At 46.4% G+C, this 11,892-nt stretch overlaps 7 protein-coding genes across 7 annotated transcripts; 4 read left to right on the forward strand and 3 right to left on the reverse strand.

Moving 5' to 3' along the window:
- Nucleotides 1–599: 599 nt before the first annotated feature.
- CCR75_007456 (uncharacterized protein) lies at nucleotides 600–3,633 on the forward strand (the record flags this gene model as incomplete). Its single annotated transcript, XM_067965517.1, has 3 exons — nucleotides 600–977; nucleotides 1,032–3,332; nucleotides 3,403–3,633. The coding sequence occupies 3 exons, from the start codon at nucleotides 600–602 to the stop codon at nucleotides 3,514–3,516; spliced, it is 2,793 nt and encodes a 930-aa protein (XP_067815033.1). The 3' UTR covers nucleotides 3,517–3,633.
- Nucleotides 3,634–3,666: 33 nt separating this feature from the next.
- Nucleotides 3,667–5,044, forward strand: CCR75_007454 (uncharacterized protein; the record flags this gene model as incomplete). Its single annotated transcript, XM_067965515.1, has 6 exons — nucleotides 3,667–3,827; nucleotides 3,888–3,954; nucleotides 4,010–4,108; nucleotides 4,183–4,375; nucleotides 4,429–4,842; nucleotides 4,904–5,044. 4 exons carry the CDS (start codon nucleotides 3,667–3,669, stop codon nucleotides 4,231–4,233), a joined length of 378 nt encoding a protein of 125 aa, XP_067815032.1. The 3' UTR covers nucleotides 4,234–4,375; nucleotides 4,429–4,842; nucleotides 4,904–5,044.
- CCR75_007455 (uncharacterized protein) lies at nucleotides 4,603–4,975 on the reverse strand (the record flags this gene model as incomplete). Its single annotated transcript, XM_067965516.1, has 2 exons — nucleotides 4,603–4,842; nucleotides 4,904–4,975. The coding sequence occupies 2 exons, from the start codon at nucleotides 4,973–4,975 to the stop codon at nucleotides 4,603–4,605; spliced, it is 312 nt and encodes a 103-aa protein (XP_067815031.1).
- On the reverse strand, nucleotides 5,032–6,821 carry CCR75_007453 (uncharacterized protein). The gene is made up of 3 exons (XM_067965514.1): nucleotides 6,284–6,821; nucleotides 6,110–6,222; nucleotides 5,032–6,036 (listed from the first exon to the last, which is right to left on the reverse strand). Exons 1-3 carry the CDS (start codon nucleotides 6,802–6,804, stop codon nucleotides 5,114–5,116), a joined length of 1,557 nt encoding a protein of 518 aa, XP_067815029.1. The 5' UTR covers nucleotides 6,805–6,821; the 3' UTR covers nucleotides 5,032–5,113.
- A 1,836-nt stretch (nucleotides 6,822–8,657) lies between these two features.
- On the forward strand, nucleotides 8,658–9,371 carry CCR75_007452 (uncharacterized protein; the record flags this gene model as incomplete). The annotated part of the gene is made up of 1 exon (XM_067965513.1): nucleotides 8,658–9,371. The coding sequence occupies one exon, from the start codon at nucleotides 8,658–8,660 to the stop codon at nucleotides 9,369–9,371; it is 714 nt and encodes a 237-aa protein (XP_067815030.1).
- Nucleotides 9,372–9,604: 233 nt separating this feature from the next.
- Nucleotides 9,605–10,744, forward strand: CCR75_007451 (uncharacterized protein; the record flags this gene model as incomplete). Its single annotated transcript, XM_067965512.1, has 1 exon — nucleotides 9,605–10,744. One exon carries the CDS (start codon nucleotides 9,605–9,607, stop codon nucleotides 10,742–10,744), a length of 1,140 nt encoding a protein of 379 aa, XP_067815027.1.
- Nucleotides 10,745–10,794: 50 nt separating this feature from the next.
- Nucleotides 10,795–11,635, reverse strand: CCR75_007450 (uncharacterized protein; the record flags this gene model as incomplete). Its single annotated transcript, XM_067965511.1, has 3 exons — nucleotides 10,795–11,005; nucleotides 11,063–11,194; nucleotides 11,255–11,635. 3 exons carry the CDS (start codon nucleotides 11,633–11,635, stop codon nucleotides 10,865–10,867), a joined length of 654 nt encoding a protein of 217 aa, XP_067815028.1. The 3' UTR covers nucleotides 10,795–10,864.
- Nucleotides 11,636–11,892: the final 257 nt, after the last annotated feature.

The following is an 11,892-nucleotide window of genomic DNA, read 5'->3' on the forward strand; positions in this document are numbered from 1 at the left end:
AGCGTTAACAGATAGAAAGAAGAGATACTTAATTATATTAATACAGTTTTCATTTTACCCTTTTTAAGCTAGTTGCCTTAAAGAGAAGTCTTCCTCTGCACGTACTAGTGTACGTTAAATAACGTAAGGCACCACTCGCAACTGAAGTAGTGCGAAGCGGACTTGTACTGAAGCAGTACAAGTCGAAGTGCCCCGTTACAACATTACTGAACCAGAAATCCTTTACGCCTGATTTAAAGTCGCGAAGGAGTTGCGTGTAATTTATCGTGTTACAAGAACTTATTGGTGCCTTGGAGCTTTCAGCGGTTGTGACAATATATCCACCATAGCTCGCACAAAGCTGGCTTTATTAAAAGACGAGATCGTCAAGTAAGCCCATTCCTTAAAAATTATGAACCTTTAGATAATTGTCTGAAAATGAAACAAATGGATTACATGAAATGTTACCAGTAATTGCCTTATTCCTCCACTTACTTTTCGTCCACGAAGCTGCATATTTAGAGGAAGTTTTACGTATCCCAGCTCACAATCGCACGAGATGACTACGATTTATATGTGGTCACTTAGCTCATTTAGAAACGAGCAGGATATAAAGTAGAATGGTGACGTTTACGGAGGCGGGCAAGAAGGCGGGGCTTGAGGCTTGGCGCATCGAGAATTTCATGCTTGTGGCTGTGTCAGCTACCGATTTGCACAAATTGCATAGCGGGGATAGCTACATCTTTCTTAAGACTAGCGACGCGAAAACGTACGATTTATTTATATACAAGCTGCCCCACAATGTCTATCTCACTCGCTCTGCTCTCCCTCTTGCTACTTCTATGTTTAACAGTGGCTTGACATGGAATGCCCATTTTTGGCTCGGCAAGAACACGTCCGCGGACGAAAGCGGCGTAGCTGCTTACAAGACCGTCGAGCTCGACGATGCACTCGGTGGCGTGCCCGTACAGCACCGCGAGTGTCAGGGTCATGAGTCGGTGCGTGAGATTAGTCCAAATTTTTTTCATTTCTAATTTGTATGTGCGATACAGGCGCTATTTTTGTCGTACTTTAAAGAGACGGGTTTGCAGTACCTTGACGGTGGCGTATCGAGTGGCTTCCATGAGGTCAAACGTGACGATTTTGTGACACGTTTGTATCGAATTAAGGGCAAGCGTACTGTACGAGTCGAGCAGGTGCCGCTGCAGAGCTCTTCGTTAAGTGTTGACGACGCGTTTGTTCTTGACGCGGGGCTAGAGCTTTACCTTTACGCGGACAAACAAGTGAATCGCCTGGAAAAGGCCAAAGCGCTGGACTTTATTGCGAAAATCAAAGAAGCTCGTGGAGGTCGAGTGATTGTCACGTTCATTGACGAAGAACCGGAGAATTCGGCATTCTGGAAGCTATTAGGTGGGATGCAGACGGTCATGTGCTCTAGTGAGACGGATGAACAGCACGAGAGTATCGTGAAGAAGAACACGACGGTCTTGCGGGTCAATGGATCAACGAGCGCAAATTTACGAGTCCAGGATGTCACGCCGTCCTCGGGCGTGCTGACAAAGGACATTTTAAACACCGAAGACGTGTTTTTACTTGATGTGGGTGATGAAGTATTCGTATGGGTTGGGAAGATGGCTTCTGCGAGTGAGCGTGCGAACGCATTATTGGCTGCGGTCCAGTATCTGAAACAGGAAAATCGTTCGTCGCAGACACCGATGACTCGTGTCGTTGAAGAGGGTGAGACGCCTTTTTTTACCGCTCTTTTCAAAGCATGGACCGAGCCAAAGAAGCTGGAGTTTGGATACCAGTCGAGCAAAGGTGTGGCAACGATGCAGAGCGATTCAAACGTGGATGTAGTTGCCTTAGCAAAAGCTGCTTCGTTGGCGGAAGAAGAAATTGGCTTGGATCCGAATGGAGATGGTAAACACGACCTTACAGTGTGGCGGGTTGAGGAGCTTGAGAGGGTTCAAGTGCCAAAGGAGCAGTATGGCCAATTTTTCGATGGGGACAGCTATATTTTGCTGCATGAAGTAACGCTGTTAAGTGGCAAAGTGATGCAAGTGATTTATTTTTGGCAGGGGCGTTTGTCGTCGACGGATGAAAAAGCGGCATCGGCGTTGTTAGCCACTTTCTTAGATGACAGGCTACACGGTGTGCCAATTCAGGTCCGTGTGACTCAAGGCAAAGAGCCGGCTCATTTTCGTGCCCTCTTTCATGGAACGATGATCGTTCACGCCGGTGGGAAGGCTAGCGCATTTGCGAACCGGAATGACGAGGATTCCTATGACAACGACGGCGTTTCGCTTTTTCAAGTGAAAGGGACTAATGAAAAGAACACGGTGGCTACGCAAGTGGAGGAACAAACCACGAGTCTCACGTCTGGTGACTCGTATGTTTTGGTGACTCCCAACAAGGTCTACGAATGGCATGGCGTTGGCAGCAGTTCCGCTGAATGCGAGATTGCATCTAAGGTTGCGGCAAGGCTAAGGAAGGACCGAGATATTGAGGTTGTAAAGGAAGGATGCGAGTCGGATGAGTTTTGGAAGTTTCTTGGGGGTAAAGGCGAGTACGCCAAGACCAAGTCGTCGTTCGAAGCTCCTCATGAACCCCGCTTGTTTCAGTGCTCGAACGCGTACGGATACTTTGACGCATGTGAGATTGTTAACTTCGGTCAAGATGATCTAAATGTGGACGACGTATTTCTATTGGATACTTACACGACTCTGTACGTGTGGATTGGTTCTGGAGCGAACGAGTCGGAGAGACGCGAGGCCATGACTCTTGCCCAAAAGTACTTAACTCTTGTAAAGAGCGACGGTCGGGATGCTGGTACACCAATCATGGCAGTACATTGTAACAGTGAGCCGCTTCTATTCACGAGCCACTTTTTGGCATGGAACAGCAATTTATTTACCAAGAATGAGTTCTTGGACCCTTACGAGACCCGCTTGCAAAAGCTGAAGGAAGAGAAGGAGAAAAATGCTTTGAAAGATCTCGCTGGTACAATCACGAACGAAGGCTTTATAAAAGACCAAGCAGTAGCTCTCCCGAAAGCCGCTGATGCTTCGTCTATTGCTGCACCGAGGGTGATCCCTTTTTTACCGACTGACGCTCCTGTTACAAATACTCCTTATGAATCGCAGGTCATTCCAGTAGTCTCCGCCTCAGAGTCTGAAACGAAAGCCACGACTCCTGCTTTGGTGCCATTAAAGATCATTCCAGCTCCAGCTTCGAAATCGGGAACGGCTACCACTGCTCCTGCGATAGCTAAGGCCACTGGCAGCGCTGGCGAGACATTTACATACGAGCAGCTTACCAATGGTGTTGAGGGGATCGACATTACAAGAAAGGAGGTGCGTTCTTGTCTTTGCAAACCTAGTTTCACAGGTCTGACAGAGGTTAAATGTGGTTAATATTTATTAGACGTATCTCTCCGACGCTGAATTCCACACTGTGATGAGTGTAAGCAAGGAAGAGTTTCAACAACTTCCCAAGTGGAAGCAGCAGGCTAAAAAGAGGGAGGTCGACCTCTTTTAAGGTCCTTGGACCCTGAAAATTTCTATTCGGAAATTTCAAGTGCATTTGGAAATAAAAATAACGAAAGTAATTAAATTTGACATTACAAATGTGTCAATATATTTTTAAGATGCAAAATTATACTGTTATCTTTACCTTTCAAATCCGACAATGCAGCGAGTCCCGAAGCTCGCGCCGTTCATTCCAAGCGGCAACGGAGTGCTAGATCACGCACTCGATCTACTAGCTCTCTCAAATGAAGACATACTGTTCGATCTAGGCTGCGGCGATGCACGGGTTCTCGTGCACGCAGCGGAAAAGACAAGCGCAAGGTTCGCTTGTTTAGCAATTCAAAACTCCTTTAATTGGCTCCTTCATTGGCTTTACTGCAGGTGTATTGGTGTCGAGTACGATATGGATCTCATTAGGCGAGCCCGGACACGCGTCGAGGTGGCGCACGTGCGGGTGTAGCACGATGTCGACAACTGATAATCTCTGTGTTGCCATTGTGAAGGAGCATGGAATGAAAGCTCGAGTGGATATCCGACATGGAGACGCATTGAAGGTGGACCTTACACTAGCGACGGCATTATTCCTATACCTTGTGCCTCAAGTAAGAGCAATGTTGTTGTTGCCATGTGTGAGCGGCCATAGTCTTTTATTGATTTGCAAAATTGATATTTGCAGGGAATTAAGATTCTTCTGCCAAAGTATTTGCATTGTGCTTTTGCAAGATAATGGGATGACCGTTAAATTAAATTACTGGTGCGAGGTGCTTAGGCTAGAAGAAGCGCGGAGACTGCATGTACGCATAGTGTCGTACGTTTTCGCCATACCGGGCTGGATACCTGATGACCAGCGCAGCTTTAAAGGCACTAGAGTAAGTCTATTCATTGAATGTGATATCATCTCACCTTCATATTTGCGGCTCAGATTTATCTATACAAGTCTTCAGTTACGCCGGTCCTTTTAACTTAGCTCGATTTAACCCCAACGCAACATGTCATTTTTTGCCAGATTCTTAATATGATCTCTTTCTAAAAAGAAAGAGCAGTATTCATCATTTTATTGCATTCTCGCAGGAAACAAGCAGCTTAACTATGTAGCTTAGAACTGGCGAGATTTTATTTCCTCCTGAACAGCAATGGCCGCCGAGTATGAGTTGGCGGCATATGTAGCATAGTTCCGATTTTTTGAGTGCGTTGTCACGATGTACTGCCGCGGAATTTCCGGAAATCCTTCAGGACTCGTGCGCTGGTGGTGCCGGTGAAAACCAGCTTTCCTGGAAGCCGGTATGTCATCGTGCAGCCGCCACTTAGCACCCTCGGCTACCTGCGACAGGTGCACCTGCATCCATAAGTAGTAAGTGGTCAGCATAAGTCATCATAAAGATATTAGTGCGACGCACCAAAGCATCTTCTTCGCTTCGGCTTTTAGCCATAAACTTCGCGAGAAAGTCGCCAATGGGGTTGGTCGCCATTACAAACACTAGGCGCCGCTTGTTGCTAACTAAATCTCTGTGAAATTGTTAGATGCGTTTTAAGTAAAACCTCCAAGGTTAAATAATACCCCTCAATTCAATGGTATTCCTAAATTTCGTGTATTCGAATGCAAACCATTATGTATTTATGAAGTTATCCCAAGCGGACGGGCCACCAAAGCCCACATCTGGCGTTAAATTGATCTGCGACAAGTCCACAGCATTCACTTTCGTGCCGCGTTGGACCTGCTTCGTCATTTTCAAATGCTTCAAGGCGACAACACCGCTGGCGACTTCCTTTGGCTGCCGCTGGTCTTTCAATTTGTCCCGTTTGTCCTTCCACTTTTTTTCCTTGACAGCGTTCACTGATGCCGTTTCAAGCACCTCAGTAATTAACTTCTTGGTGGCCTTGTTCTTTTCCGCGTGGAATTTCAATTTCTTTCTCTCAGGCTCAGAAAAGACACCAGCGTCCATCGTGAGCCTGTCCGCTGCCAACCGCTCCGTCTTGCGCTGTTTCTTCCCCTTCTTCTCTTTTTTTGAAAGCTTTGTAGCATCAATAGCGTCGACGCGAGTACTTGTTAAGTTCGTTTTTTGTTTGTCGCTATCGTCGCCCATTCGCTTTCTTGTGACAATTTTCGGATTTGAAAACGACTTTGCCGTTTTGTCTTCTTTCGGTGGCGCAACATAGCCGTGTACACGCTTATCCAGCACGCGAACGGCATCACGAACTACCAAGTGTGGAAACAGCCGCTTCATTTTAAAATTGTACTGCTTGTGCTTGGCATCGAGCTTTTTAGCTTCTTTCCCCATCTGTTTTACGTTTCCATAATCTTGAATATTGTTTTTTTCCTTCTTTTCGTCATCGCTATCGACCTTATCGCCTTCGTCGTCACTTTCACTGCAATTTTCTTCGACAGGTTGCGCCAAAGTAGTAAGCGTTCGCCCACAGATGGGGTTGCCAGCCAAATTCAACTGTCGTAGGTTTTCAAGCGTACTCAAAGCATCCAGACCCGACCAATCATCAATGTCATTGTGACTTAACTCCAACACTCTAAGATTTTCTGCAAAGTTAAAGGAAGCGCCATTAAGTTAGCCAACAGATAGATTGATTTTACAAAATGCGAAGTGCCTTACTTAACTGAGCCAGATGCGCTGGAATGGCCTTTATTCGGTTGTGTGATAGGCGTAGCTCCGTGATTTCCGATAGCTGGCTTAGGTTTGGAATCTCCTCAATTAAATTGTGCGATCTATATAATGAACACAGTAAGCACACTAGATCCACAAAGCCTTATTTAGCACAACCCGCACATGGAAATTTTTTTGAGACTTGGAAGTCCATCCACGACACGCTGCGGTATTTTTGTAATGTTGTTATGACTCAATATAAGCGAGTTAAGATTTGGAAGTTTTGGGATCCAGTCCAAAGTCGAAATCGAATTGTTGTTAAGTACTAGCGCCTTGAGCGTGCGCGCGTTGCGTATCACCTCGAATGGAACGCGCGTCACGTGATTTTCGGAAGCGTTGAGTATTACCAACTTTTTTAAATGCTGTATTTCAGCGAGGCCATCGCCGTTTAAATTGTTGTCCGTGAGCTTGAGCATTGTCACTCGCGGCACTGATTTGAGCTCTGAAAGCTTGGTGAGTTTGTTGTGGCTCAGATCCAGTTTAGTGGCTGCATCAATTCCCTCAAGGCTCAGGATGCGTTCAATACCACGGCTTGTAAGATCCACATGCTTTCCATCAAGGCTAAGGATCTCGTTGCGGTATTGTTGCAATTTCTCAGACGTTAGCTTGTTAATACGGCGCTTGCCATCGCTTGCCATGACCATTTGAAAGGAATTACGATATTAGTCACTAAAATGGGGAAGTTTTGTTAAAATACAGTGTCACGCAGAGATTAGCCAATGATACGTGGTAAGAAAATTAAACTTTTGGGCGACTGTAATTATATCTTGTCACATGGCAAAGCCGCGTGGCTGACACTTTAAGCGTTGCGTAACTACTGTAGACAATCAACAACTTGCAGGTCGCTAATGTTTTGGTGTTGCGCTACTCGGCGCCCAATTCGTCGTGCATTACATATGCAGGTAGCAATACACTTGGAGCACTTTTTAAGTGCAGCATGGAGATAATTTGTTTAAATACTAAATAAGCACAAACGCACTTATTAAACATAGATCCACTTCAGCAACATATGCTATCGATAACTTGCAGGTCGCTAATGTTTTGGTGTTGCGCTACTCGGCGCCCAATTCGTCGTGCATTACATATGCAGGTAGCAATACACTTGGAGCACTTTTTAAGTGCAGCATGGAGATAATTTGTTTAAATACTAAATAAGCGCAAACGCACTTATTAAACATAGATCCACTTCAGCAACATATGCTATCGCACGAAGGCATTCGAGAGAGTTTATCGCGCAGTCTACGTGTAATCTTGCGATTTATGATTCTTTTAATTCAGAATACGCCCAGAGCAAGAATGACTTTATGAAGGTGATAATTCTAGGGGCATAGAATAATGCTAATAAGTTGCAAGAACTTGAGGCATGAACCGTGTTTCTCTGCATAAAACACTTCTTCAAAGCTGGTAAAGTCGACAAGTGGCGAGAGTCAAAGCCACAATCATTACCTACCCACTTAGGTATTCCTGTGGCAGCAAGCTGCAAATAGAGATGCATATTGTTTATTGACATCGTGTCTCTTGGCCAGATTCCTGTGTCAGCAATCAGCGAATAAAGATGCCTAATGGTAATTGTCATCGTGTCTCTTGCGCGGATGCCGATCAGATTGGCACAAATGGCCAGGTGGTGGTGGGTACTAGCTAATTAATCGAAGATGCATAGACGACACCTCTTCATTTAGAAAATACAGAGAGAGGGCTCAATCGTTAATTAATGAAATACCATCATGCTGATTCGCATTGCGAGGGCGTGGAAAGCTGCTCTTTTTTATTCTTATGATGATGTGCCAGCTTTTTTAAGTCGATATTTATCACTATAGTACTTTTGAAAGTGAAATTATATGTTGCTGTTACTGACGCCGTGAAGTACGATAAGGACCAGACGACCTTTACTGGAGCCATACCGGTACAAATGAAGGCCAAGATGGTTCCATGACTGCCCGCTGCAACATCATAAACTTGCTGAAAGGCGAGTTGCATGATCTACAGCAAGCAAGTCTGACAACAAACGAAGCAACCTACACCCCATCTTCAAGCTCTTCAGCTGTTTCGAGTCTGTCTTCAATTCAAGCATTCTAATCTAGCCCGCCCGACAAACCTGATACTTTACACAATAACATAACATAATGAGAGGAAATATAGAGGGCTCATACGTTCAGACGGCGGCGACTTGAGCTTAGCACATACAGATCGCACCCGAAAGGTCCGCGCGAGCTGAAAAGGCGACCGGATGGGCTTCGGGGAAAAGGGCGCGAGGTGACGACGACAGGCCATTAACGCGGAAATGCGCAACCAGCTTTGAACGTGAATACTACTCACTTGAGCACTTGACGACCAGAACGCAGTAGCATCTTGGTGGGATTCCGACGACAGGCGCAACCTTTCGCTCTGTCTGCTTCACGTTCTGCCACAGATTTAATCGCCAAGGCCCAATTACCGACTCTTCATTGCTGCAATATCGAGCAGAGTACATTTATTCGTTGACGCTATATTTACTATTATGATGGTCGACCCGCGCTACGCATCAGTCATGCGCAGCACGCGTAGCGGCAACTACTATAAAGTGCCTCTTTCCGCAAATGCCACTAAACACGCACCCGATATAGCTCGGTCCGCTAACTACGACAGATATGAGCACAAGGGAGTGACAGCTGCCTGGGGCACCTCTACCATGCGCCGACTGCCTGCAGTGGCCAAGCGCCGCGACCTCAATTCTTCTCTCGACGGCATCATGCTCTCCAAGGACGCACATACCTTCCAACCAGCCTTTGCCTTCGATCTCAACATGCTCGTGGCCTCACTTACGAAAACATCCACCAGCTCGAGTAATAGCTCGTCTTCTGGCGAGCCAGCATCGGAGCCCATGCCAGAATACTCACGAATACCTGAAGCCACGACACCTGAACAACGCGGACGACGTGGGGCCCTTTCGGGTGAGGATGAACTCGCGCGTTCTTTCTCACCGTCCGCCACGACTCCCCCAAAGAACAGCATTATTTCATATAGCTTAAATAAGCGCAAGCAGAGGAGGCTGGCAGCGAAGGCACTGGCCGCTGCATCCGCGGATGGGCCAACTTTTGAGGTTGCCTTGGCCGACGCCGGCAATGAGCATAATCTGCAGTGCGTGCCTCGTTTTGTGCCCGAGTACCAGTCCGACGCCATTGCTTCGCGAAATCGCGAGCTTTCGCTGGATCAGCAAAGTTACGCTTTATAAGACGGAGCAATTTACAGCCTTTGTCATCTAGCTAGTCAGTCCCTAATTATTAATCCATATGGAGTAAGTCTATTAACGCCGAATGGAAGCTCGATATTTTGACACTTAATAAGAAAGTATGCATCGTAAGTCGCACACTGAAGACAATAACGACATCAGCATAACCCGTTAGGACAACACCGCGTAATATAAGGAAACGAATTACTTGCGAACATTGCAGCCATAGCAAAGGTATGGGCCAAGGACCGAGCGCTATTCCGACGTCAGAGGTGAAAGCTCTCGTCGACCTTTACGACGCGCTAAATGGTGACCGTTGGCGCCGCCGCGACGGCTGGAAACAGCCCACACGCGACCCAAAGCATTGGTTTGGCGTCGAGGTGGTCATGGGCCACGTCGTGGCACTTGAACTGCCGACTAACGAGCTGAGCGGATGTCTTCCATCCACGAGTCTCGCGCGGCTACCGCACCTTTGTGTTCTCGACCTCTCGAAAAATCAGCTGCGCGGAAGTATTCCAGCCGAGTTGGGTAAGCTTTCTGCCCTAAAACGCTTGGACCTGAGCTGCAATGATCTCACGGGCGCTATTCCATCCAGTATTGGCAATTGCCACCAGCTGGAAGAGCTAAATTTGTATCAAAACTCGCTGTCTGGGACTATAAATAAGGAGCTGGGAAAGCTGCTGAATTTGCGAACGCTGCAGCTGCAGCATAATAGCTTGTGCGGTGCGGTGCCTGCAGCGCTCTGTGAGCTAGTGCATCTCGTTACATTAAGCTTGCGAGGTAATTGCCTCATTGGACACATTCCAGCAGAGATTGGCCGCTTAGAGTCGCTTGTTTTTCTCTCACTTCGCAACAACGAGCTCACAGGTGTCATCCCGTCATCGCTCGGGTGCTGTAAAGTACTCGAGTTTATTAATCTTTCTAGCAATCAACTGCGCGGAGACATTCCTGCGACAATAGGCGACCTAGAATGTCTTGAATATCTTTATCTCTTTGACAACGCTTTGGAAGGACGAGTGCCAGGCAGTATCGCAAGACTGAAATTGCTGAAGGAGTCGGACTTTCGTGACAATCGTCTACATGGTGAGCTACCCAATCTCTTGGATGGATGCTCTAGTCTTGAGGCTGTTATGACGAAGTGGAAGGGTAGGAAAGCCAGCTACCGCCACGCCATGTTCGGGGACCCCATGCCTAGTCCCGATATACCACTCACGTCATCGCATCAGTTCTTGCAGACGCTTGAAGATCTGCCAGCCGCTTTGTCCAACACTTTCTTTGGTCTAAGCTTTGTGCACAAAAGCGAGTGGGACCGAGCTTCAAAGGACGACCGTGTTGACAATTTTTCGTCGTGTTGCCGAATCTTCACGCAATTGTGACTATCACTTATTGGAAATCGTGAAGTAATAGGCGAAATAAAGGATGTAAATATCGTGTAATCGTCATTTATTTAAAAGTTATGTGCAGTGGTTATCTAACGCTTTCACAGTGTTCCCAGCCTACTTACGTTGCGTAGGAAGCCATCGGTGGTCCTTACTGGCATTTTTCTTGCGCTTTTTGGCCATAAATTTTGAAAGCCTGCCGGTTTCTTGCAGATCCTGGAACTTGGATTGAAGCTCCAGCTTTTTCTTGTCTTTTCGCTGCAATGAATTATACCATCAGTCCCACTTTGCCTCAATAAACTTAAATTCATTAACCTTTAGATAAAAGGCACCCTTGCCGCTTTCGACAGCTTCGCGCTCTTCACGCATCCGCTTTGACAATGCGCCCTTGATCTTTTCCTGCTTTCTTTTGTCCGTTATCTCCTGCTGCCGAAGCGCAATCTCAAGCTACAGTGACAATTAACACAGTATTTCAAATCAGCGCATTATTCTGTCTCACGTTAGCACCTCGCATGGTCGGACTTTTAGTTCATCCTTCTCTGTTGCACTATTGCACTTTTGAAGTTGCTGCTTCAGCTCTTTAAGCTCGCGCTGCTTATACTCGTCTAAAAAGCCATAGCTTTTATTGAAAAGATCTTCATTCAGGCGGCCGCTTTGCGCTTCAAAGCGTGGGTCCAGCACCCGCCGCTTTTTTATTTTAACCACTTGCCGAAAGCGGCCTACAGCGCGCTTTGAGCTTAGCTCCAGCGGTTGATTCTTATTAGTACGGTGTAAAGAGGATCGACTATCGGTAGCAGTCTTATTGAGCACGGAAAATCCAGTCTTTTTTTCGTGCAAACGCTCCTCCAGAGGCATGTCTCGAGCATCGCTTGGCTGGACTTTTGTCATTGTAAGCCAATGATTGAGAAAATTATGCGTAAACAAAAATGTTTAATACATTTTATCAAGCTGTTGCTTGAACTGCGAGAGACAAGACCTTTCTGGAGATGAGTTAGATAACTTTTACTATTTTTCTAATCGCAACATCAACTCGGAGTCAAATAACTTTTACTAATATTGTTTGTTATAATCGCTAAAACAACTCGAATTCAGGATACGCGTCATTTCATGCAGCTTAGCTCACACAGCACGAGCACGGAGGTAGC

Source organism: Bremia lactucae, linkage group LG1, assembly GCF_004359215.1.
Source record: "Bremia lactucae strain SF5 linkage group LG1, whole genome shotgun sequence".
NCBI lineage: Eukaryota > Oomycota > Peronosporomycetes > Peronosporales > Peronosporaceae > Bremia > Bremia lactucae.

Coding starts and splice junctions, on each gene's coding strand:
- CCR75_007453 (XM_067965514.1), bottom strand. CDS start 6,804: ATGGTCATGGCAAGCGATGGCAAGCGCCGTATTAACAAGCTAACGTCT. Junction 6,223..6,283: donor AGTCTCAAAAAAATTTCCAT/GTGCGGGTTGTG, acceptor TTCATTATATAG/ATCGCACAATTTAATTGAGG. Junction 6,037..6,109: donor AGCGCATCTGGCTCAGTTAA/GTAAGGCACTTC, acceptor TTAACTTTGCAG/AAAATCTTAGAGTGTTGGAG.